General features: G+C 36.5%; 1 protein-coding gene across 1 annotated transcript in view; it reads right to left on the reverse strand.

Annotated features, from left to right (window-relative positions):
• The window catches only part of NKAIN2 (sodium/potassium transporting ATPase interacting 2), a 987696-nt gene that overhangs the window by 464858 nt on the left and 497385 nt on the right, over positions 1-25453 (reverse strand). The window contains exon 4 of the mRNA XM_053712142.1: positions 23504-23704. Coding sequence (XP_053568117.1) covers positions 23504-23704 — 201 coding nt within the window. The remainder of the gene's footprint in view (positions 1-23503; positions 23705-25453) is intronic.

A 25453-nucleotide genomic window follows, 5' to 3' on the forward strand; every position in this document is an offset into this window, starting at 1 on the left:
CAATTCTTATGAATGGACTAATAGTATTAGGATATCCACTACGTGTGAGATCACATGATATGGTACGACCAATCAAATGCATGAGCGAGTATGATGCTAATACCAGGAAGGAGAAGCTTTTATCTACCGATTTGATAATGGAGACATATTGTAAACATAGAGTCATATAGTGAACACAGTAAGTACTATTTTAGCTTCAAGATCCTCCTCCATATATGAAATGTAAGTTATTTGTTTCATGGATGCAACAGAGTTATGCTGGAGATAGGGACAGAGTCATTTCTGACAATAATTGTAATGATTATTTCAGTAATGATTCTTTTTGAGATATGTCCATTGGCTGTCACAGACAATACCTATTATTGCAAGTGAACTTCAAAAGCTAATGAGTTAACAGGCGTGGTGAAGAAGGCGTTTCTTGATAGGTTAGAGGAAGTTTAACAGGAAGGTGTGTATTTAGTAAAAGAATATGTCTGATGAAATAGCCAGCATGGCTGAGAAATGCGTAGCATTTCTGTTAGAGAAGAGAGTGTAATAACTCCCTCATGTTTTTATGATGTTGCAACTTTTATTTTACAGTTTTTAAGTTTATATTGCACTTTATCACATCATTTAAACCACCACCTTCCGGTAAGCAGAGAGTTGCTGACTCTATATCTGGGATCAGTGAACTGGGACACTGGGAGATCCTAGCATTCGCTACTAAGCACAATTGGGTGCTGCCATACTTGTGAGTACTACATTTTTATTGTATACACTTATTTATAAGTGTAACTGTGCTGCACCAGAAGGCCCCTTCTTTTCTTTTGTATCATTTTGTAATGGTTCTGAAAGAGCATGCATTTATCAAAAAAAAACTTTCCAATTTACTTCCATTATCAAATCTGCTTTATTGTCTTGGTATCCTTTGTTGAAGAGTAATCCTAGATGGACTAAATGTGTCTCAGCATTGAATGGCAGCAGTCAATCACAGTCTTTTAGAAAAAAATGTTTCAAATTATTGAGATGCTAAAATCCTAGTAGACTTTGATGGTGTTTATCTGTTGAAAATCATTAGATAAACTTTTCCAAAGGATTGTGATCGACCACAATGTGTGTAGCAGTGTTATAATTTTGACTTTAAGTGACCATTTAAAGGACAATTGAATACAATAAAATTGCATAATTAACAAATGCATAATAAAAAGACAATGCAATAGTAATAAGGGGTAGTTTTTTTTTTCCTGACAAATTTCAGTGACGTCCATTTCTCAGCCTCTGTATCATGTGACAGCTATCAGCCAATCACAAAATGCATATACTGTAAACTTGCACATGCGCAGTAGGAGCTGTGTCTAAGATTGTGTTCATTTTCATAATGGAAGTAAATGTTTTTTTTTGTTTTGTTTTAAATTGCATGTTCAATCAGGCCCATAATTCAGTTTTCATAAGAAAGATTAATAGTATTTTGTTTTACCTTTTTTAGTTCACATATAATGGCAGATGAATATGTTTTTATTTGTAGCAGAAATTGGCTTTTTTTAAACAGTTTTGTAAAATAAATCCGTCATACAGGTTCTTCTTACCATAAAATCTGTATAAAAATGCTTACTTTAGCAGGAAGCTGGCTCTAATGTTTAATTAGATTTTGTTTGAGAAATCATAGAGTACTAAGCAGTTCACGGACCTCATTTAGCGCTATTGCTAATAGCAGGTCTGCATTCCAGGGACGTTTTGCATTACGGAACTGGCTGAGGTCTCTTTATGGTCTTTTCTGATCTTAACAAGAAGTGCTTCACTGCTGTGCCATAAATAGGACGACAGAATGTATGAATAGAAGTCAAGCGCATTGCAAATACTCTTCAAGCTTGTAAAAAGTCATGTCTAGTTGAGCTTAATTGTCCATGTTAATTAATATTGAACCACATGGGGTTTTCACTTCAATATACAATTTACTGTGTTTTTGTTTTTGTTTCTTTGCACTAATTAAGTTGGCTCCTCTTAAAGAAATTAGTAGATACAAAAACATATGTTCCAGAGAAAACACTTTACTTACAGCTATATACAATAAATATTGATTTAGAGAAATTAGCCAAAAGGTAACTGTTCAAAATTGCAGAGAATGTGTAACTTAATCAAACAGCTGCATGCATTGCCTCTGTGTTGGAAGGTGATTATATTTTTTAATCCTGGCTTCCTTGCTCTTTTCTCTAGGGGCACCTTATTCGCTTCAATAGAAAGTGCTTATATCTGTACATTTGGCCACTCTTCATTTTTTATTATACACATCATCAATCAGTTTATTTACTTAAGTTTTTAACACATGGATTATTTACATTTCAGTGAGAGGGATGATAGCTATTTCCATTTTAATAACAAAATCATTTAGGCACCTCTCTTTCATTAAATGGACAGTGTAGTCTAACTTTTCTTTCATGATACAGATAGAATATGCAATTTTAAACAATTTTCCAATGTCTGTCTTTTTTCGAATTTGCTTTGTTCTCTTGGTATCCTTTGTTGACAAGAGTACCTAGGTATGTAAAAAAAAAGATGTTGAAAAATGTAATTTTTTTAAAACTATTTAATTAATTGATTATATATAATAATGGAAAAGTACATGCTTTAACCCTTTGAGTGCTAAGCTGAATTTAATATTTTTCTGTTTTTTACTATTTTCAAAAAACTTTTATTTTTACTTTTATTTTTTCCCCAAGATCCCCAAGACTTATACCTTGGAAAGGTTAGGCGATTTCCTTTCTAATGGTAGCTGCTTAGATCCCTGAGATACAGGTTTCTAAGCAACATGCCCCCTTTCCCTATACTTTGTATTGACAATTTTAAATAAAGTTGCACGTTGACGTCATCACGTCATTGCGTGTGACGTCACTGCACATAACAGGAAGCCCCGGCGATGCCTTTCACTATGCAGGCCCGATCGCCGGGGTAGGAGCGGATGGGGGCCCCAGATTGCAAAAAAGGTAGTTGAGTGCTAATGACGGCTCTGCGTCGTCATTAGCACTCAAGGGGTTACATGTTCCTTTAATTATGCATAGAAAAGTAAAATGTATGTACACTGTATTGTCAACATTTATTTTCCCTACTTTTCCTCTATTAATTCAACTTAAATATTTTGCACTACAATTGCTACAACCTTAGGGTTACACTTGCCAGAAATATCAGCTGTGATATGTTCAAAGGGTAATATTTTGCAACACAAATAAATATAGTAACGTAATAAAAATTGTTACAAAAAAAAATGAGAAATCGTCCCAATCAAATGTTCCAATGTTAGGGGCTCTCCTGCAATGTTCACAATAATAAACAGAGTACCTCTAGATAATCAAAGGGATTGCAGGTAAATCCAAACATGCAGAGGAAACAGGACTTTAAATCTTCTTTCGGTTAATGCTTCATTCGAATGCTGCCCTCCTTAAACTGAGCTCTGATCTCAGCAACATATGGACATGTAAAACAAGAAGGTAAAAACAGAGCGCAAACTAATTTTTGCTCTGTTTTTACCTTCTTGTTCTACTTTTCTGTAATTTAACTAAAAAAACATAATTTATGTAAGAATTTACCTGATAAATTTATTTATTTCATGGTGGCGAGAGTCCACGAGCGGTTACATATGGGATATAATATCCAAGATATGGAAGTCCACAAGTAAAATAAAAACAGCTTTTTTCACTAAGAAATTAAATCCAAAACAATTCAAAATAATGTATTTTATGAAAAACACTCAAAAAGCTGCCCCAGAAGAGGCAAAAACATCAAAATGGTAAAATTTAGTAAAGGTATGTAGAGAAAACCAAGTGGCTGCCCTGCAAATCTGATCAACTGAAGCCTCATTTTTGAAAGCCCAAGATGTGGCAACCAATCTAGTAGAATGATATGTAATTCTCTGAGACAGACAGGCCCATTTATCAAAGGGCTTGCGGACCTGATCCGACACTGCGGATCAGGTCCGCAAGACCTCGCTAAATGCGGAGAGCAATACGCTCTCCGCATTTAACATTGCACCAGCTGCTCACAAGAGCTGCTGGTGCACCGCCGCCCCCTGCTGACTCGCGGCCAATCGGCCGCCAGCAGGGAGCTGTCAATCAACCCGATCGTATTCGATCGGGTTGATGTCCGGCGATTCCTGTCCGCCTGTTCAGAGCAGGCGGACAGGGTTATGGAGCAGCGGTCTTTAGACCGCTGCTTCATAACTTGTGTTTCTGGCGAGTCTGAAGACTCGCCAGAAACACGGCCCTTCAAGCTCCGTACGGAGCTTGATAAATGGGCCTGATAGACTGCCCCGTCTCCAAATAAGCTTTGTGAACCAAAAGTTTCAACCAAGAAGCTAAAGAAATAGCCAAAGCCTTCTGATCTTTTATAGAACCAGAGAACAGAACAAACAGACTGGAAGTTTGTCTGAAATCTTTAGTAGCATCAACATAATATTTCAATGCTCTAACAACATCTAAAGAATGCAGTCTTTCAGTAGCATTTTTAGGATTAGGACATAAAGAAGGAACAATGATTTTCCTGTTAGGGTTAGAATCATTAGGTAAAAATGTGAAAGATGTACGGAAAACAGCTTTATCTTGATGGAAAATCAGATAAGGAGACTCACAAGAGAGATCAGACAATTCAGAAATTCTTCTAGCAGAAGAGATAGCCAAAAGAAACAAAATGTTCCAATAAAGTAGTTTAATGTCCAAAGAATACATAGGTTCAATCTTTAACACTAAGTTGAGACTCCATGGAGGAGAAATAGGTTTAATAACTGGTTTTAATCGAATTAAACCTGAACAAAACAATGAATATCTGGAAGATAAGAAATCCTTCTGTGAAACATAACAGAAAGAGCAGACATTTGTCCTTTTAAAATTTAAAGTACTGGTAGATAAACCTTTATTCAAACCATCCTGAAGAAACTGAAGAATCCTAGGAATTCTAAAAGAATGCCAGGGATAATCATGAGAAGAACACCATGAAATATAAGATTTCCATACTTTGTGATAAATCTTCCTTGAAACAGGTTTACAGGCCTGAATCATGGTGTTAATTACAGAATCAGAAAATCCTCTGTGACTGAGAACTAAGCGTTCAATTTCCATGCCATTAAGTTTAGAGACTTTAGATTTGGATGGAAGAAGGGACCTTGGGACAGAAGATCTGCCCTTAGAGGAAGAAGCCACAGCGGGCAACTGGACATCTGAATTAGGTCTGCATACCAAATCCTGTGAGGCCACGCAGGGGAAATCAGAATGACAGAGGATTGTTCCATTGTGATCATGGAAATCACTCTGGAGGGCAGAGGATATGTAATCAGGTTGGTAAGACCAAGGCACTGCTAAGGCATCCATTACTTCCGCTTGAGGATCCCTTGACCATGAATGGTACCTGGGAAGTTTTTGTTCAAACGAGAGGCCATCAGTTCTATTTCTGGAAGACCCCATTTCTGAACAATCTGATAGAACACATCTCGGTGGAGAGACCACTCCCCTGGATGTAGGGACTGACAACTGAGATGATTAGCCTCCCAGATGTCTACACCTGCAATGTGAATTGCAGTAATGAGGCAGGAATTTGTTTCCGCCCAAGAAAGTATTTGAGATACTTCTATCATGGCTAAGGAATGTTGAGTTTCCCCTGGTGATTGACATAGGCCACTGTTGTGATATTGTCTGTCTGAAAGTGTAGATAAGGCTCTTCTCTCAATAGAGGCCAAGCTTGAAGGGCTCTGAAGAAAGCACAGAGTTCCAAGATATTGATTGGTGACCTCGCATCTTGAGGATTTCAAACTCCTTGTGCTGTCAGAGACCCTGAGACAGCTCCCCAACATGTAAGACTTGAATCTGTGGTGATCACAGACCAGATAGGATGAGCAAAGGATGCCCCCTGATAAAGGGGTGGTTTAACCACCAAGTCTGATAAAGTTGTGTTTTGGGATATAAGAATATCAGTTGTGATATTTGAGTATAATCCTTGCACCATTGGCGCAGCATGCAAAGTTAAAGAGGTCTCACGTGAAAACGAGCAAAAGGGATTGTGTCCAATGCTGCAATCATGAGGCCTACAACTTCCATACACATAGCCACTGAAGGGAAATATAGAGATTGAAGGTTGAGACAGGCTGAAACCAATTTTACTTGTCTCTTTTCTGTCAGAAAAAGAGTCATGGACACTGAATCAATCTGGAAACCATAAAAAGGTAACTTTTGTCTGAGGAATCAAGAAACATTTTGGTAAATTGATCCTCCAACCATGTCTTCAAAGGGTTGATAACAGTTGTTTTGTGTGAGATTTTGCTAAATGAAAAGATTGAGCTAGTACCAAGATATTGTCCAAATATTGTCCAAAGAAAACACTGCAATACCCTGCACTCTGATTACAGATAGAAGGGCACCGAGCAGCTTTGAAAATATCCTTGGAGCTGTTGATAAGCCAAAAGGTAGAGCAACAAATTGGTAATGCTTTTCTAGAAATGAGAACCTCAGAAATTGATAATGATCTGGGTGGATTAGGATGTGAAGGTAAGCATCCTGTAAGTCTATTGTTGACATAAAGTGACTTTGCTGAACAAAGGGCAGACTAGTCCTGATAGTTTCCATCTTGAAAGTTGGAATTCTCACAAATCTGTTTAGAGTTTCCAGATGCAAAATTGGTCAGAAATAATTTTCATTTTCCAGTACAATGAAGAGATTTAAATAAAAACCCATACCTTGTTCCTGTAAGGGAACTGGAACAATCCTTCCCATGAGTTCCAGGTCTGAAACACATTTCAGAAAAGCTTGGGCTTTTATCGGATTACTTGGAATATGGGTGAGAATTTTTTTTCCCCATAGGAGATCTTATTCTGAATCCAATTCGATATCCCTGAGAAATTATATTCTGAATCCATGGATTTTGGACAAAGTTTGAACAAAATTCTAGAAAAAGTTTTAGTCTGCCCCCTACTAGAAGATCTGGTTTGGGGGCCGCATCTTCATGTTGTCTTTGGGGCTGGATGTAGTTTCTTAAATTGTTTGGATTTATTCCAATTCGAAGAAGGTCTCCAGTTTGAACCAGAGGGTTTAGAAGAGGGGGTAGATTTATGTTATCTATTCTGACAAAAGGAACAAAACCAATTGGGGGCCTTACATTTTCCCCTAGATTTTTTTGTCTTGAAGAAGGAATACCCCCTTACCTCCAGTAATAGTGGAAATAATAGAATCTAGTTGGGGACCAAAGAGATTCTTTCCTTGAAAAGAAAGTGATGGTAATCTCATTTTAGAAACAATATCAGCATTCCATGATTTAAGCCATAAAGCTCTTCTGGTAAGAATGGCTAAAGACATAGTTTTAACATTGCTTTTCATGATATCAAATACTGCATCGCAAATTAAATTATTTGCATATTAAAGAAAATGAAGAATATTGGCACATTCAGTATCTGAAGATAACTGCTGAGCAAGACTAGATAACCAAAAAGTAGACGCAACAGCTACATCAGCAATAGAAATAGTTGGATGAAGAATGTAACCAGTAAGTACATTTAGCAAGAGTGGAAATAGCCCCATCAACCTTGGGGACTGTTTCCCAAAGCTCTTAATTAGCGATAGGTAAAGGATATAACATTTTAAAAGAGTTAAATGAAATACCTGGTTTAGATCTTTAGCAATCATATCAGAGACAGCATTAAGAACAGGAAAAACCTCAGGGCGATTGACAACAGTTTTATACACTGAATTTAAATGATTACAGGGAATTTTATCAGAAGGATTAGATTCTTCAATCCCTAGAGTGAATAAAACGTGCTTTAAAAGAGAATGAATATGTTTAATTTTAAATAAAAAATAATTATCAACCTTTGTGTCTGATGTAGGAGCCTCAGAATCAGAGGTGTCCCTATCAATAGAAGATACATAATTATTAAGTTGGTCAGCACATGTATTACTAATAGAAGGTAAAACCTGATCTGACCTTTTTACGTTTATTGGAACGTGATAGAGAAGACAGGGCCTTCTCTTTCTCAATAGTGGCAGCAACAAAATCTTTCATTGCTGTAGGTATGCCATCTGCATAAGGCTGAGAGAGAAAAACATTAGGTGCATTTGTACTCATAGAAACTTTAGAACATGATATAAATTCTAGACAAGAGCCACATAAATGAGTTTAAGAAAGTACTTCAGTAACTTTACAATAAGCACACTTAGCTTTGGTAGAAAGGTGTTCAGATGGCTCCATTTCTATGGTAACATCAGGGTCAGGTTTGTGCTCCGTAATGGCAATAATACAAATGAGAAAAAATTGTGATAATCAGTATAAAAAATACCGTTTTTATATAGCAAGCTATGAGGAATGGGAAAAAATGCCCTTTAAACTAGATTGCTAACACAATTGAGAAACATGCAATTGAAGATCATATCGAAAATAACAGGGAATAAAAAACAAAGCATCTGGTAAGACCCTACGATGCATGGCGAAGGGCAAACAAGATAGAGGGGCGGAGATTTTAAAGAAAATATTTTTGCACCAACATTTTTCAGAGCGTTGCGGCACAAAATGATGGTGCATCTTTATAAACCCTAAAAAAGGTTGTGACGTGATCTCCATGCCCGTGCTCTAAAACCAACTACAAGAACGCTGTAAGTATAGCAATTTAGGAATTATGCTATTTTCGTCTTAGGTACAATCCCCAAAAAGTGCAGTCATACGGTCCCTCAGAAAATAACGGCTAGATTATGAGTTGTGCGTTAAGCTGAAAAAGCAGCGTTAACAGGTCCTAACGCTGCTTTTTCACTACCGCTGCTATTACTAGTCTTGCAGGTTTAGGGGCCTGCACACTTTTTTGGCCTTACCGCAAAACGATTTACGTAAACTTCGTAAACCCTTTTTACTATGGGACTTCCATAGCGCCGGTATTACGAGTCTGTCCTGGGAGGCCAAAAAGTGAGCGGTACACCCTCTACCTCCAAGATCCCTAACGCATTCTAAAGTCAGTAGTTAAGAGTTTTATGGTACAACGCCGTAGCATAAAACTCCTAACTAAATTGCTAAAAAGTACACTAACACCCATAAACTACCTATTAACCCCTAAACCGAGGCCCTCCCACATCGCAAATACTAAAAAAAAAATTTAACCCATAATCTGCCGCTCCGGATATTGCCGCCACTATAATAAACATATTAACCCCTAAACCGCCGCACTCCCACCTTGCAAACACTAGTTAAATATTATTAACCCCTAATCTGCCGTCCCCAACGTCGCAGCCACTATATTAAATGTATTAACCCCTAAATCTAAGTCTAACCCTAACCCTAACACACCCTATCTTAAATATAATTTAAATAAATCTAAAAAAAATTACTATCATTAACTACATTATTCCAATTTAAAACTAAATACTTACCTATAAAATAAACCCTAAGCTAGCTACAATATAACTAATAGTTACATTGTAGCTAGCTTAGGGTTTATTTTTATTTTACAGGCAAGTTTGTATTTATTTTAACTAGGTAGAATAGTTATTAAATAGTTGTTAACTATTTAATAACTACCTAGCTAAAATAAAGACAAATATACCTGTAAAATAAAGCCTAACCTAAGTTACACTAACACCTAACACTGCACTACAATTAAATAAATTAACTAAATTAAATACAATTAATTAAATTAAATTAGCTAAATCACAAAAAAACCCCACTAAATGACAGAAAATAAAAAACAAATTACAGATCTTTAAACTAATTACACCTAATCTAATAGCCCTATCAAAATAAAAAAGCCCCCCCAAAATAAAAAAAACCCTAGCCTAAACTAAACTATCAATAGTCCTTAAAAGGGCCAATTGCGGGGCATTGCCCCAAAGTTTACCTGTAAAAAAAAAATACAAACAACCCCCCCAACAGTAAAACCCACCACCCACACAAACAACCCCCCAAATAAAATACTAACTAAAAAAACCTAAGCTCCCCATTGCCCTGAAAAGGGCATTTGGATGGGCATTGCAAACACTAAATTACAGAAAATAAAAAACAAATTACAGATCTTTAAACTAATTACACCTAATCTAATAACCTTATCAAAATAAAAAAAGTCCCCCCAAAATTAAAAAAAAACCCTAGCCTAAACTAAAATATCAATAGCACTTAAAAGGGCCTTTTGCGGGGCATTGCCCCAAAGTAATCAGCTCTTTTACCTGTAAAAAAAAAATACAAACAACCCCCAACAGTAAAACCCACCACCCACACAAACAACCCCCCAAATAAAATACTAACTAAAAAAACCTAATGCCTGAAAAGGGCATTTGGATAGGCATTGCACTTAAAAGGGCATTTAGCTCTTTTGAAGGCCCAAAGTTCCTAACCTAAAAAATAAACCCACCCAATACACCCATCAGCCAATCGGAATTAAGGTAGAAAAAATCATATTGGCTGATTGGATCATCAATAGGATTGAACTTTAATCCTATTGGCTGATCCAATCAGCCAATAGGATTGAGCTCGCATTCTATTGGCTGATTGGAACAGCCAATAGAATGCCAGCTCAATCTTATTGGCTGATTGCATCAGCCAAAAGGATTTTTTCTACCTTAATTCCGATTGGCTGATAGAATCTTGGATGACGTCACTTAAAGTTATATTCATTCGGAAGAAGATGTCATTTGAAGAGGATGCTCCGCTCCGGATGTCTTGAAGATGGAAACGCTCCGCGTCGGAAGGATGAAGATAGAAGATGCTGTCTGGATGAAGACTTCTGCACGTCTGGAGGACCACTTCTGCCCGTCTGGAGGACCACTTCTGCCGGCTTCGCTGAGGACATCTTGCTGCTTGGATGAAGACTTCTCCTGGTAAGTGAATCTTCGGGGGTTAGTGTTAGGATTTTTTTAAGGGTGTATTGGGTGGGTTTATTTTTTAGGTTAGGGACTTTGGGCCTGCAAAAGAGCTAAATGCCCTTTTAAGAGCAATGCCCAACCAAATGCCCTTTTCAGGGCAATGGGGAGCTTAGGTTTTTTTAGTTAGTATTTTATTTGGGGGGTTGTTTGTGTGGGTGGTGGGTTTTACTGTTGGGGGTTGTTTGTATTTTTTTTACAGGTAAAAGAGCTGATTACTTTGGGGCAATGCCCTGCAAAATGCCCTTTTAAGTGCTATTGATATTTTAGTTTAGGCTAGGGTTTTTTTTTTAATTTTGGGGGGACTTTTTTTTATTTTGACAGGGCTATTAGATTAGGTGTAATTAGTTTAAAGATCTGTAATTTGTTTTTTATTTGCTGTAATTTAGTGTTTGTTTGCTTTTGTGATTTAGCTAATCTTATTTAATTTATTTAATTGTATTTAATTTAGTTAATTTATTTAGTTGTTGTGTAGTATTAGGTGTTAGTGTAACTTAGGTTAGGTTTTATTTTACAGGTCAATTTGTCTTTATTTTAGCTAGGTAGTTATTAAATAGTTAATAACTATTTAATTACTATTCTACCTAGTTAAAATAAATACAAACTTGCCTGTAAAATAAAAATAAACCCTAAGATAGCTACAATGTAACTATTAGTTATATTGTAGCTAGCTTAGGGTTTATTTTATAAGTATTTAGTTTTAAATAGGAATAATGCGGTTAATGATAGGAATTTTATTTAGATTTATTTAAATTATATTTGTTAGGGGGTGTTAGGGTTAGACTTGGATTTAGGGATAAATACATTTAATATAGTGGCTGCGACATGGGGGCAGCAGATTAGGGGTTAATAAGTGTAGGTAGGTTACGGCGACATTGGGGGCAGCAGATTAGGGGTTAATAAATATAATGTAGGTGCCGGCGATGTTGCGGGCAGCAGATTAGGGGTTAATAAGTATAATGTAGGTGGCGGTGGTGTCCGGAGCGGCAGATTAGGGGTTAATAAGTATAATGTAGGTGTCGGCGATGTCGGGGTTCATGTTAGGGTGTTAGGTGTAAACATAACTTTTATTTCCCCATAGGAATCAATAGGGCTGAGTTACTGAGCTTTTTGGCAGGTGTTAGACTTTTTCTCAGCCGGCTCTCCCTATTGATGTCTATGGGGAAATCGTGCACGAGCACGTACGACCAGCTCACCACTGACTTAAGCAACACTGGTATTGGAGTGCGGTAAGGAGCACAATTTTGCTCAACGCTCACTTCTTGCCTTTTAACGCTGTAAGAAAGTGAGTGGTAACCACACAGCTTCTAACGCAAAACTCGCAATCTGTCCGTAAATTTGTTTAACCCCTTAATGACCACAGCACTTTTCCATTTTCTGTCCGTTTGGGACCAAGGCTATTTTTACATTTTTTGCGGTGTTTGTGTTTAGCTGTAATTTTCCTCTTGCTCATTTACTGTACCCACACATATTATATACCGTTTTTCTCGCCATTAAATGGACTTTCCAAAGATACCATTATTTTCATCATATCTTATAATTTATTATAAAAAAATTATAAAATATGAGAAAAAAATGGAAAAAAACACACTTTTTCTAACTTTGACCCCCAAAATCTGTTACACATCTACAACCACTAAAAAACACACATGCTAAATATTTTCTAAATTTTGTCCTGATTTTAGAAATACCCAAGGTTTACATGTTCTTTGCTTTTTTTGCAAGTTATAGAGCCATAAATACAAGTAGCACTTTGCTATTTCCAAACCATTTTATTCAAGATTAGCGCTAATTACATTGGGACACTGATATCTTTCAGGAATCCCTGAATATCCCTTGACATGTATATATTTTTTTTTAGAAGACATCCCAAAGTATTGATCTAGGCCAATTTTGGTATATTTCATGCCACCATTTCACCGCCAAATGCGATCAAATACAAAAAATTGTTCACTTTTTCACAAACTTTCGGTTTCTCACTGAAATTATTTACAAACAGCTTGTGCAATTATGGCATAAATGGTTGTAAATTTTTCTCTGGGATCCCCTTTTTTCAGAAATAGCAGACATATATGGCTTTGGCATTGCTTTTTGGTAATTAGAAAGCCGCTAAATGCCGCTGCGCACTACACGTGTATTATGCCCAGCAGTGCAGGGGTTAATTAGGGAGCTTGTAGGGAGGTTGTAGGGTTAATTTTAGCTTTAGTCTAGTGTAGCAGACAACCCAAAGTATTGATCTAGGCCCATTTTGGTATATTGCATGCCCCCATTTCACCGCCAAATGCGATCAAATAAAAAAAAAGTTCCCTTTTTCACAAACTTTTTGTTTCTCACTGAAATTATTTACAAACAGCTTGTGCAATTATGGCATAAATGGTTGTAATTTTTTCTCTGTGATCCCCTTTGTTCAGAAATAGCAGACACATATGGCTTTGGCGTTGCTTTTTGGTACTTAGGCCGCTAAATGCGCATCACACGCATTATGGGTAGCAGTGAAGGGGTTAATTAGGTAGCTTGTAGGGAGCTTGCAGGGTTAATTTTAGCTTTAGTGTAGAGCTTAGCCTCCCACCTGAAACATCAGACCCCCTGATCCCTCCCAAACAGCTCTCTTCCCTCCCCCACCCCACAATTGTCCCCGCCATCTTAAGTACTGGCAGAAACTCTGCCAGTACTAAAATAAAAGCTATATTTGGGCTTTTTTTTTTTTTTTTTTTAAAAGGCATATTTGCATATGCTGCTCTGTAGGACCCCCCTTTAGCCCCCAACCTGACTGATCCCCCACCAATCAGCTCTCTAACTCTCCCCTCTGTCTTAATGGCCGCCATCTTGGGTACTGGCAGCTGTCTGCCAGTACCCAGTTTAGAATAAAATTGCTGATATTTTTTTAATCTTTCCCCTTTTCTGTAGTGTAGCTCCCTGCCCCACCAAAGACCAACCCCCCACCCCCTCCTAGATATGTTCAATTTATATTTTTTTAAATTAAAATACCCCTTATTCAAACTTTTTAAAACTTATATTTTCTGTAGTGTAGCGTTCCCACCCGCTCCCGCCCCGTGCACGCGCCCGCCCGCCGCGCGCCCGTGCACGCCCCCATCGGCCCTGCCCCCGATCCCGCCCCCCTCTACATTACCCGGCCCATCGATGGCCGCCCACCCGCCTCCCAAGTCGGCTCCCACCCACCAACGATACCGGCCATCGATGTCCGGTGCAGAGAGGGCCACAGAGTGGCTCTCTCTGCATCGGATGGCCATCTAGAGTTATTGCAGGATGCCTCCATATCGAGGCATCACTGCAATAACCGGAAAGCAGCTGGAAGTGAGCAGGATCGCTTCCAGCTGCTTTCCACACCGAGGACGTGCAGGGTACGTTCTCAGGCGTTAACTGCCTTTTTTTTGAGGACGTACCCTGCACGTCCTCGGTCGTTAAGGGGTTAAAATGAAAAAAAAAACGAAAAACTTTTCTTAGAAATTTGTTATATTTTCTTCTTAAAACATATGCTGTAAGTAAATAAGAGGTAACTTGTGCCTGTCCCTGGGGTCTATATTAAGATTTACATAGAAACAACTTTACAAATAAATGTGCCCAGATCCATAGCTGAGAATGTTTTAAATAAAGTAACACAAATGTTTTATATACTTACCTTATAGACACTCATCCACTGATAGCAGACAGCCAGACGAGTACTGAAACATATCAGTAGAGGTAATGGAACAGGAGTATAATGTCAATCTGTAAAGGGAGGCAAAGATGAATCCCGCAAACCGAATTTACAGAGAGTCCATGAAAATATTTTCCAGAGGCGAATACATGGTGTCATGAAGCAGCATTCCCTTCACTTCCCTCTGTGAAGCACTGTACTTGGAGGGGAACCAGGCTTCAATATGCTCTGAAGCCCCTTTCACTGAAGAAGTCAAGCACATCATGCTTCAACCACTTCCTAAGGAGGCAAAGTTTTAAACTGAGGTATGTGTGAGGTGGACGGAGTATTTATAGGCTTTTGAGGTTTGGGAAACTTTGTCTCCTCCTGGTAGGAATGCATATCCCATAAGTAACAGCTCATGGACTCTCGCCACCTATATGAAAGAAAGTTGTGTTTTTGACTGTCTCTAGAGAGGCTGGAGTGTATGCTGGACTATCTAGAATGCTAACCCAGCAACATGCTGCCCAGCTTTTGCTTGATCAGTGAAGGAGTTGGTCACAGCAAAGAGCTATGCCCCTGGACTGCAGAACAATGCAAGTTTTGCTAACACAATTAAACTTTTAAATGCTTTTTAAGCATTTATTTAATGTGCAGCTCTTTTTTGTAGTGAACTGCTTAAGTGCTGATATAAACGATGCATTTACTGTATATAAAAGAATAAAATCAATTAAATGATTACACAAATAAAATATATAAAGAATACAGCAGAAATAAAGAAGACCTTCTTCCACATAGCAATGTAACAAATATAAGTATTTACTGATGTTTCTATGAAAAGGAAATCACATAGGCTATAATAAGCTATTGTCCTCAGATAGTTTCCACTGCTTTTATCTTGCAGTTCTTTTTATTAAGAGTCATCAGTGATTTCAGTGACTGCACAACACTGAAGCTGTATTGGAAGGGGGGTGGAAAATGGTAGCTGAAAGAGTCCCAAATTGCTGCATTGAATTATTACTGTTTATTACTGTGGTAAGAGGCTTGAAAACAACCACTAACACATCTACAGCTTGTAGAAAATAATACCAATTCTAGAAATTGGAAAGAACATTGATGACTGTAATAAAACCTTAAACTAGGTATTTTCTTTGCTAATTAAACTCACAGTTAAAGGCATGTACTAACAATATAATGACCGTAGCAGAGATGCATGGCCAAGCCAAAGACAAGGACCAGGGTTATCTAATATTGGCAGGCTCATTACCAAGCTGGTGCATGCTCATTATAAAAGCTTTAGATAGTAATTATCAGATTAATGAAGTACTGTATTATCTGAATTGAAATGTGTTTAGAGTGTTTAACACAGCTGTAAATTGGCTTGTTAGTGCAGAGAAAGCTACAGATAGGAATTTTCTCTTTTTAAATTGCTTTGAAATGATATTTATACTTGTAAGTCCATATAAGAGTCTCTTTTTTACATAAAAGGTAGTTCAATACCCTGCATTTCATGCTGTTGCATTGCTAATCTGGTTTACAAGTTTATTATTCATATGACTTAGGTTTATTAAAGTTTTAGTCAATATGAAAACTCAACACTAACGATAATTTACTCACAAAGGTAGCTTTACCTTAAAGGGACACTGTACCCAAACATTTTCTTTTGTGATTCAGATTGAGCATGCAATTTTAAGCAACTTTCTAATTTACTCCTATTATCAATTTTTCTTTCTTCTCTTGCTATCATTATTTGAAAAAGAAGGCATCTAAGCTTTTTTTTGGTTTCAGTACTCTGAACAGCAATTTTTTATTGGTGGATGAATTTATCCACCAATCAGCAAGGACAACCCAGGTTGTTCACCAAAAATGGGCCGGCATCTAAACTTACATTCTTGCATTTCAAATAAAGATACCAAGAGAATAAAAAAAAATTGATAATAGGAGTAAATTAGAAAGTTGCTTAAAATTTCATGCTCAATCTGAATCACGAAAGAAATTTTTTGGGTACAGTGTCCCTTTAAGCATTGAATTTAAACATTGTAGCATTCATTTGTTTTACAGCGAGTATTAAAAAAAAAAACATCTGTGAATTTTTACAATAAAAGTGTGCATTGCCGTATAGGACTAAAATAGGTATACAGTGTGGAAGAGTGATTATACAAATGATAATGAGAAAGAGAGGGAGGGGAAGAAAGAAGGAAAGATGCTAAATATGATGAAGAACATTTTGAAATGAATATCATATTGTAATAAAACATTGTTTGAGTGATTTGAAGCATTAAACTATGGGCTCCATTCCATTCACCTTAAATTATCTTAAAAGATGTCATGGGCTTTTTATAGGGTTTTCAAATTGAAATCTATTCCAAAATGAATTTCCGTAGCATTCAGGGCATGCATGCGCAAATCTTTTCAAAGGCATTGGTGGTATGAAAAAAACTCTTATACCTTGTAAAGGAACAATTCAGTACTGGTATTGGATTAAAGGGACAGTCTAGGCCAAAATAAACTTTCATGATTCAGATAGAGCATGTAATTTTAAACAATTTTCCAATTTACTTTTATCACCAATTTTGCTTTGTTCTCTTGGTATTCTTAGTTGAAAGCTTAACCTAGGAGGTTCATATGCTAATTTCTTAGACCTTGAAGGCCACCTCTTTTCAGAATGCATTTTAACAGTTTTTCACCACTAGAGGGTGTTAGTTCACGTATTTCATATAGATAACACTGTGCTCGTGCACTTGAAGTTATCTGGGTGCAGGCACTGATTGGCTAAACTGCAAGTCTGTCAAAAGAACTGAAATAAAGGGGCAGTTTGCAGAGCCATAGATACAAGGTAATCACAGAGGTAAAAACTATATTATTATAACTGTGTTGGTTATGCAAAACTGGGGAATGGGTAATAAAGGGATTATCTATCTTTTAAAACAATAAAAATTCTGGTGTAGACTGTCCCTTTAAATCAGAAAAAAAATGTGTTGTTTGCTTGCGATTATTGTAGTTTTTATTAAAGGGATATTAAACCCAATTTTTTTCTTTCATGATTCAGATAGAGCATGCAATTTTAAGCATCTTTCTAACTTACTCCTATTATCATTTCTTCTTTGTTCTCTTTGAATCTTTATTTAAAAAAGTAGTAATGTTAGCTAAGGAGCCGGCCCATTTTTGGTTCAGAACCCTGGCTACATTTAGCCACCAATAAGCAAGTGCAGCCCAGGTTCTAAACCAAAAATAGGCCTGCTCTTAGCCTTACATTTATGCTTTTCATATAAAGATACCAAGAGAAGAAAGAAATTTGATAATAGGAATAAATTAGAAAGTTGCTTAAAATTACATGCTCTATCTGAATCATTAAAGTTTAATTTTGACTTTAGTGTCCCTTTAAACGTTTCAGTCAAAAGTTACATAATATAAAATGCAACAATACTTAATAAATACCAGATATTACTTTAAAATAAACTGCACTTTGGCCAATATAGAGAAACAGTATTATATTGATTATACCAATCTCATTCTTCATTCTTTAGTTGAAAGCTAAACCTAGGAGGTTCATATGCTAATTTCTTAGACCTTAACGACTGCCTCTAATCTGAATGCATTTTGACCACTAGAGGGCATTAGTTCATGTGTTTCATATAGATAACATTAAGCTCATGCACGTAAAGTGACCTAGAAGTGAGCACTGATTGGCTAAAATGCAAGTCTGTCAAAAGAACTGAAATAAGGGGGAAGTCAGCAGAAGCTTAGATACAAGGTAATTACAGAGGTAAAAAGTGCATTATTATAACTGTGTTGGTAATGCAAAACTGGGGAATGGGTATTAAAGGGATTTTATTTATTTTTAAACAACAACAATTCTGTTGTTGATTGTCCCTTTAATCTCTAACACTTTGTGTACAGAAAACCATATGTATTTTATTGCAGTCAGTTAAACTTTATTTAAAAGCTGCACATTTACTTTGCTGTGGGGCCATAGACTGCAACTTATGACTAATTAGAACTAACTTTAACCCTTTGTGTGCAGAAAACCATTTCTATTTTCTTGCAGTGAACTGCATGATGAGATAATTCATAATTATATTGTGATAGGAGCCATGGCCTGTGAATTAAAGGTAGACTAGTTGTCTGTTTTGAAAACAATTTTTTAATGAAGCATTAACCCTTTGAGTGCAGAAACATTTCTAATTTCTTGCAGTTCATTTTAAACTGCACATTTTCTAAAATAATTTTAAACTGCACATTTTCTTTATTAAAAATGAATGATATTAATGTGTGGCATAGCCTGCGTTACATAGGTAGGCATTCTGACTTCATTTGGTTAAAAACACATTTCAAATTAAGGATTGTGTAAGACCAGCAATAAAACAAAAGTGGACAGTGAAGGGAACTGAAAGCGGAGGTGCTGTATTGACATAGTTTGGCTCACAGCCTAGTATTAGGATTAGGATGGGGTCCCAGGTTACAAAGCTGCCTCCGTGTACATGTCAGCTCTTTACACAAGATACTATGAAAACCACCTGCACCAGTGTTCACCCCAGTGCCACCATCAGTTCTACCACTGCCAGTTCTGCCACTCTCAAGATTTTCTACAAATGTTATATTAGCAGCTGGGTGGGTTTATCAGAATCAGAAGGTTGTCTCATAGCAGACATTGCAGGTGAGACAGGCAATAAGCTGTCACATTTTCATTTTCTGGTCTGTATTCATATGTAAAAGACAATAGTATAGCTGACTTTCTAGCAATGCGGTTTCCTGCTTGATGTTTGTAGTTATTTAGCAACATTTTCAAGGCCCTATGATCAGTTTACGGTTTTAATGCATGTCCCCATAGATAAGTTCTTCACTGCTCACTGTACATTTGCATTTATCTATTATGATTTCATTACAAAGGTCTAAGTCTGCCAGATAGTATTTTCCTCTTGAGTAGCAACTAAATACAACTCTGTTTCATAAAAATGTACACAAATGATTAGCTACTTCCCTTAATTTTATGGTCAAAATAATGGAATTACCCTTTCAAACCATTTTACTTCTGGATGCAAGTTTTTACTAATAAAAAAAAGTTTTGAATGGAGAAGCTCCTGCATGCGACCTTTAAGCTACTCCTTAATCCTCCTGACTTCACTTCTTAGTATGCTAATAGGAACCACTTCACGGTTTTCAAAGAAGGCATCAATCTTGCTCAAGAGATGACTGAACAAGAATATGATTTGATGCTGACTGGCAGTGTTTTGGCTCAATTTCTCTGTGATTTCCCTAAAAGGCTTTAGGACTGCCACTAACTGACTAAACATGGTCCACTCATCGTTGCTTAATGGGCTCCCAATCCCAATTAATTGACACAGGAAGCCATAGCATAGAGAAGAGCCCTCTGCTGCTCAAACATTCTGTCATCTCCAAATCGATTTCCACCTAATAGTTATATTGTCCTGCCTAAGACGGTGATGTAAAAGCCCTTCAATCTAGTAGATGCAATCCTTCTGAAATTAAATTGCAAAACAGCAGACTAAGGAACAATCGCGCCAACTTCTGAAAAGCTGCTGCCCACTGCTGCTACTGCTGTTCTTGCTCTGTGGTGGTCATCAGCCAATGACAAATTCTTGGAGAACAGCTAGGAGCAGTGTGCAACAGAGTATCAGCATATATGTTTGCTTGGTCTTGGGATCTTCTATTTGTTTCAGGCCATGCCTATATCCTAGAGGAATTAGTTAATGACAACATCATGCTGGATCCTGGCCTAGAAGTCAAACAAGATATTTTGACAATATGTAGAACACAATTTAGGAAAAAGTAACAGACAAGACTGTGGTTGCTGCAGTACTGATGCATATTCCACACAGTTGTGCATCTCGTTGAAGTTCCCTCCCTTCACCAAAGTATCATTTTCAAAGTAGATCTCTGCCTTCTGTTTAACTTGGGTTTCAGAGAGATACAGCTCTTGCCCATGTTAAAGGACTTTCACAAGGACTTTGTAAACAGATCTGAGAATTGAGTCTACAAGGATAACTTCAAGCCTTTTTAAGGAGCTGGTGTGTCAGTTGGTGCAGAATGTGAGAAATTTTCTTTCACCCATACTACATTCACTCCACTTGTCACATTCCTTGGAGGTGTATTTATGGGGTTGGTGCACTATAATCCAGAGGCCTACTTCAGTATCTCTGCTGCCATTCCTGCCCTCCCTGCTCTGTGGTGGTCATCATCTGTCAATGCCAAATAATCAGGCAACTGCTGGCTGCTGAGTCCAAGGGGCTCTAGGCATGTGTTGCCATCCTCCTCCCCTGTAGGTGTATGGTTGAGGTTTATGTACTGTCTGGTCTACCTACCTAGTCCAGTAAATCTGCAGCCTGCTGCTGCCTGCAGCTACCCTTCCTGCTCCTGCCCTACCTAATCTGTGATGGCTGGTCATTATTCGTCTAATCCTCATAGAACTGCTGGCTGCTGCTGGAGGTGTATTTTTGGAGTTTTTGCACTATATTATTATTATTATCAAAAGTTTTGTTTGGTTACTCTGCTTCCTGCTGCTGCCTCTCCTCTTCGTGCCATTCTCTGGGTTGACTCTTCAATAAGAACTATTAACTACAAACTTGTTGTGGAGCAGGTGTGTGAGAAAGTGAGGAATGTGGGTACTTTGGCATGAGGGATTTGTAAAAAACAAATATATATATTTGAATGATAAGAACAAAAAATTAATGGAAAGGTTGTAGTGGTGCTTTTAATTTCAATTTATTGTTTGAAATCTCTTTGTAAATCTTGCTCCAGTTCATGTATGTTTTCATGTCCCAGTTAGCAATAAATGTTTGGATTGTTTGCATTTGCTTGCAGTGTAATTGTGCGGCTAAAAGGAGTGTTTTGAGTGAATCCTATAGGCTTTAATGCAATGTATCCAATTCTGAATTGAACAAAATTGTTATCCAAATATTCCGCCAAACTAAATGTGTCAACAAAAGAAATTCTGACGCCCTGAATCTGTTGAAAATTCCAACATGTCCAAATGCAGATATATTTAAGACTAGTGGGAATGATTTGAACGTTAGCAAATTTCAAACATCTTTCTTAGTGGTAGTAATATTAAGGAGCTCGTAATTTTTCAAGTTTAGGAAGTTGGACCATAGTCCCTATTCTTCAAAGTTCTATTAGAAGCTTTTTAATAGTTTTTTGATTAGAAACGGTAATCATATATCATCTATGATAAGGAGCATTTTTGTAAGAATTACTGCCTATTAATATCCCTGATATATCAGTATTGTCTATATGTGTTGTAGCTATTATTTCTATTTTGAGTGTAAAGCATTGGGCGTGAGAGGACATCCCTGCCTTGTTCCATTCAAAATGGTAAAACCTGGTAATAATTCATCTTTTATTCTAAATCTAGCTGAGGCGGTGCCTTAAATCATAATTATGTTTACAAACTGAGTGCTGAAATCAAACTGCTACAGGGTGGACAATGTAAATGACCAATGCACCTTATTGGATGTCTTTTCCACATCCATAATCCTCAGACTATAAACATGTAATATTAACTGTAGGTTTTTAATTTTTTCATAGCTTACCTGCCAAGTACAAACCTGGATTGGTCTTTATGTATTTTTGGGAGGAGTTTATTGAATTAGTTTGCTAGAATCTTAGCATATGTATATTCTAAAAAGATATATATCTGTAGATTTGTAGGTTATGTTGTAGGTGTGGTGCATTACCAGGCTTAACAATTACACATATATAGGTCTCTTACATTTTTTTAAGTTCTACATAATGGAGGTGTTGAAAACACATTTATGCCTGTGTTGTGGGACATTTCTAGGATATTAGCACAGCTTTTTAAAACATCTTGTAGATGCTCTATATATATGCTATAAAAACAGATCTTAAAAGTTAAAAATAAAGGTCTTATCACACATTTAAAGATGAAGTTTGTATGCAACTAAATACCAACATCTAAATGTTAATTTATGATTACAATGAAGTGTTCAGAAATGTAAAAACTTTATTGAATAATTGCACATATGCCATGAATTAATATTATTGGCTTAACTGAAAAACCTGCTTTCATCCTCAATATTAAATTAATGATGTCATGTTTTACTTTCGGTTTTGCAGCATATCATTTACTTCTATGAAAGTTTCTAAAAATTCTTCTGAATGCCTATTTGATAATCTTGTAATACACCTGTTGTTTTTTAAATTCAATTAGCAACAATGATTGACTGCAATATTTTGAAATAAAAATTTAACTCATGACGGTTTTGAATAAGAATTTTTTAAAATGGGGGCCAGTGCTTTTAACCCTTGCAAATTAATTGCTGCCCCCTTTGCACAAATTTGAATCATGGGCTTTATCTCTTTGTAGGGGGTTAACAAAATAGCTATAAGGATTTTTTAGAATATATATTTGTCCTATTAATCATCTTAGAGGGGGTTTTCAGCTAATAGTGACACGCAGAGCCCTCAACATTTTATTGCTCATGTATGTGTTGTTGTTTTTGAGTATTGCAATTTGCATTTGTAAACTAATGTCATATTGCTACATTAAATGTTGGCACTTCTTAAGTAAATGATGATAATAATAGTAGTAATAATAATAATAATTTAATAATAAAATGCTCAAATGAATGTGATGACTTAGAATATTGTTTAAAATTTGAGGAGTTTCAGATTTACGTCCTTATTAACAATTTCTTAAGCGTTAGATATAACAAATTGTATGGACACAATTTATTTGACTTTCAAAGCTAATATAACAAATAAAAACCACTCCAAAGAACATTATGAAATGCGAAAAAAGTTTTTATGCTTATAAAAGTATTTCTTAACAAATACACATTTTAGTCTCTTACTTCACTGCCATTTTACAACAATGCAAAGTAAATGTATTCTACTTTCAAATAAATTGTCTCTAGTTTGCTTTAGTCATTGAAACATTTTTTTTCTATAGCAATCAGTGCATGAAAATAATGGTAATCTTAGAACTCCAACAACTTTGAAAAATATACTTTCAGTTGAAAAAAATATATAAACCTTCACTTACTGCAAAAAAGATCTGAAGAGAACTATGTGCAACTTCTATAAACTGGTACTCTAGCAAGCACTCAGAGATTGTGATATAACGGTGGTCTTCAGGAGCCCAGTTTGGTGCAGGCGTTACTGAGGTCACCAAGCATCCTGGTCCGTTTTCCATCCACCAGGAACGATGCATTGAAACATTAAATGTCAGGATAAGGTCTTTTTCCTGAATAAAAGCACACAAAAAATGGCAAATGGTTAGATATATATTATGCATTTTAAATGTACTTTATGAGCCAAGGGGACATAGGATCTTATTAGTGTATTTTCTTGAACAGCACAAAAGGAAGAAAACTGCGTGAAATGTAACATGCTTTCCTTTAGATAGCTCAGTTATAATGGTTTCAGAAAGGCTTTAATGTCTATAACTATGTGATATTCAACAATATTTCTGAATAACAATTCACACAGATTGAAAGTTCCCACAGAGAAGGGCTTTTGACTATTTCTGTATCCATATGTTTACTTATGATGTATTTTTCTTATTTATCATAGAATCATTGTGCCTCTGGCAGAACACTGTGAAATATGTCAACACTGTATAAAAGATGCTCAATAATACCAATAAAAATCTGCCTAAGTATTAAGCTGTTTGATTAATGTTTTTTATAGTTACCGTCTCATAAAGAAATGTTTGTAAAATGAGTTCTAGAATACCAGAGTATCAGCATTTCCCATCATCCTGAATCTCTGCCCTGTCAGTTATTAAAGGGACACTGAACCCAATTTTTTTCTTTTGTGATTCAGACAGAGCATGCAATTTTAAGCATCTTTCCAATTCACTCCTATTATCAAATTGTCTTCATTCTCTTTATTTGAAAAGCAAGAATGTAAGTTTAGATGCCGGCCCATTTTTGGTGAACAACATGGGTTGTTCTTGCTGATCGGTGGATAAATTCAACAACCAATAAACAAGTGCTATCCAGGGCCTGAACTAAAAAAATTGCTTAGATGCCTTCTTTTTCAAATAAAGATAGCAATAGAATGAAGAAAAATTGATAATAGGAGTAAATTAGAAAGTTGCTTAACATTGCACGCTCTATGTGAATCACAAAAGAAAAAAAATTGATTCAGTGTCACTTTAAGTGGCAAAAATAAATACAACAGAAGAATAAAGTAAAATATATCTTTAAGGCTTATCAATAACATACCTCAAAATGTGGGGTTCACAACAAACTACAGTTTTTTTTTTTACTGAATAAGATATTAATTTGACAGTTTTTCAGTTATGCTCCATTAATATGTGTTATTCATAGCTGTATTTTTTTCTTACAGCTTTCATTATACCTTAAATATTCTCTGAACATTAATTTCCAAACAGAGACACAAGATACTAAATTCAAACTTTTCTTTGATATATCTAAACCAGATCACTTTAAAATGTTTTACACTGTTTTCTGTCCTGAATAAAACAATGGTTTTCTATGGTCTTCTCCACCGACAGAGCTGTTAGTGCCCTTATCATCAATGAGCTTCAATCCCTCAGATAGATGATAGGTAGATATTTTGGGGCTGAATTATCAAGCCCCGAAGGAGCTCGTCGGAAACAACAGTTATGAAGCAGTGGTCTTAAGACCGCTGCTCCTTAACTGGTCCGCCTGCTCTGAGGCTGTGGACATCAATCCGTCCGATTCTATACGATCGGGCTGATTGACACCCCCTGCTAGCAGCAGATTGACCGCAAATTTGCAGGGGGTGGCATTGCACAAGCAGTTCACAAGAACTGCTTGTGCAATGATAAATGCCGACAACGTATGCTGTCTGTATTAATTGATGTGTGGCGGACATGATACGCTACATTGTATCATGTCCGCTCGCACTTTCATAAATCGCCTCTCTGTCTGAAACTACCAGGAACTGTATATTTGTCTATCATTTCAACATATTTAAATAGTGCTGTTTCCTATGCATTATA

The sequence above is a fragment of the Bombina bombina genome, chromosome 4, assembly GCF_027579735.1.
Source record: "Bombina bombina isolate aBomBom1 chromosome 4, aBomBom1.pri, whole genome shotgun sequence".
In the NCBI taxonomy this organism is placed as follows: domain Eukaryota; kingdom Metazoa; phylum Chordata; class Amphibia; order Anura; family Bombinatoridae; genus Bombina; species Bombina bombina.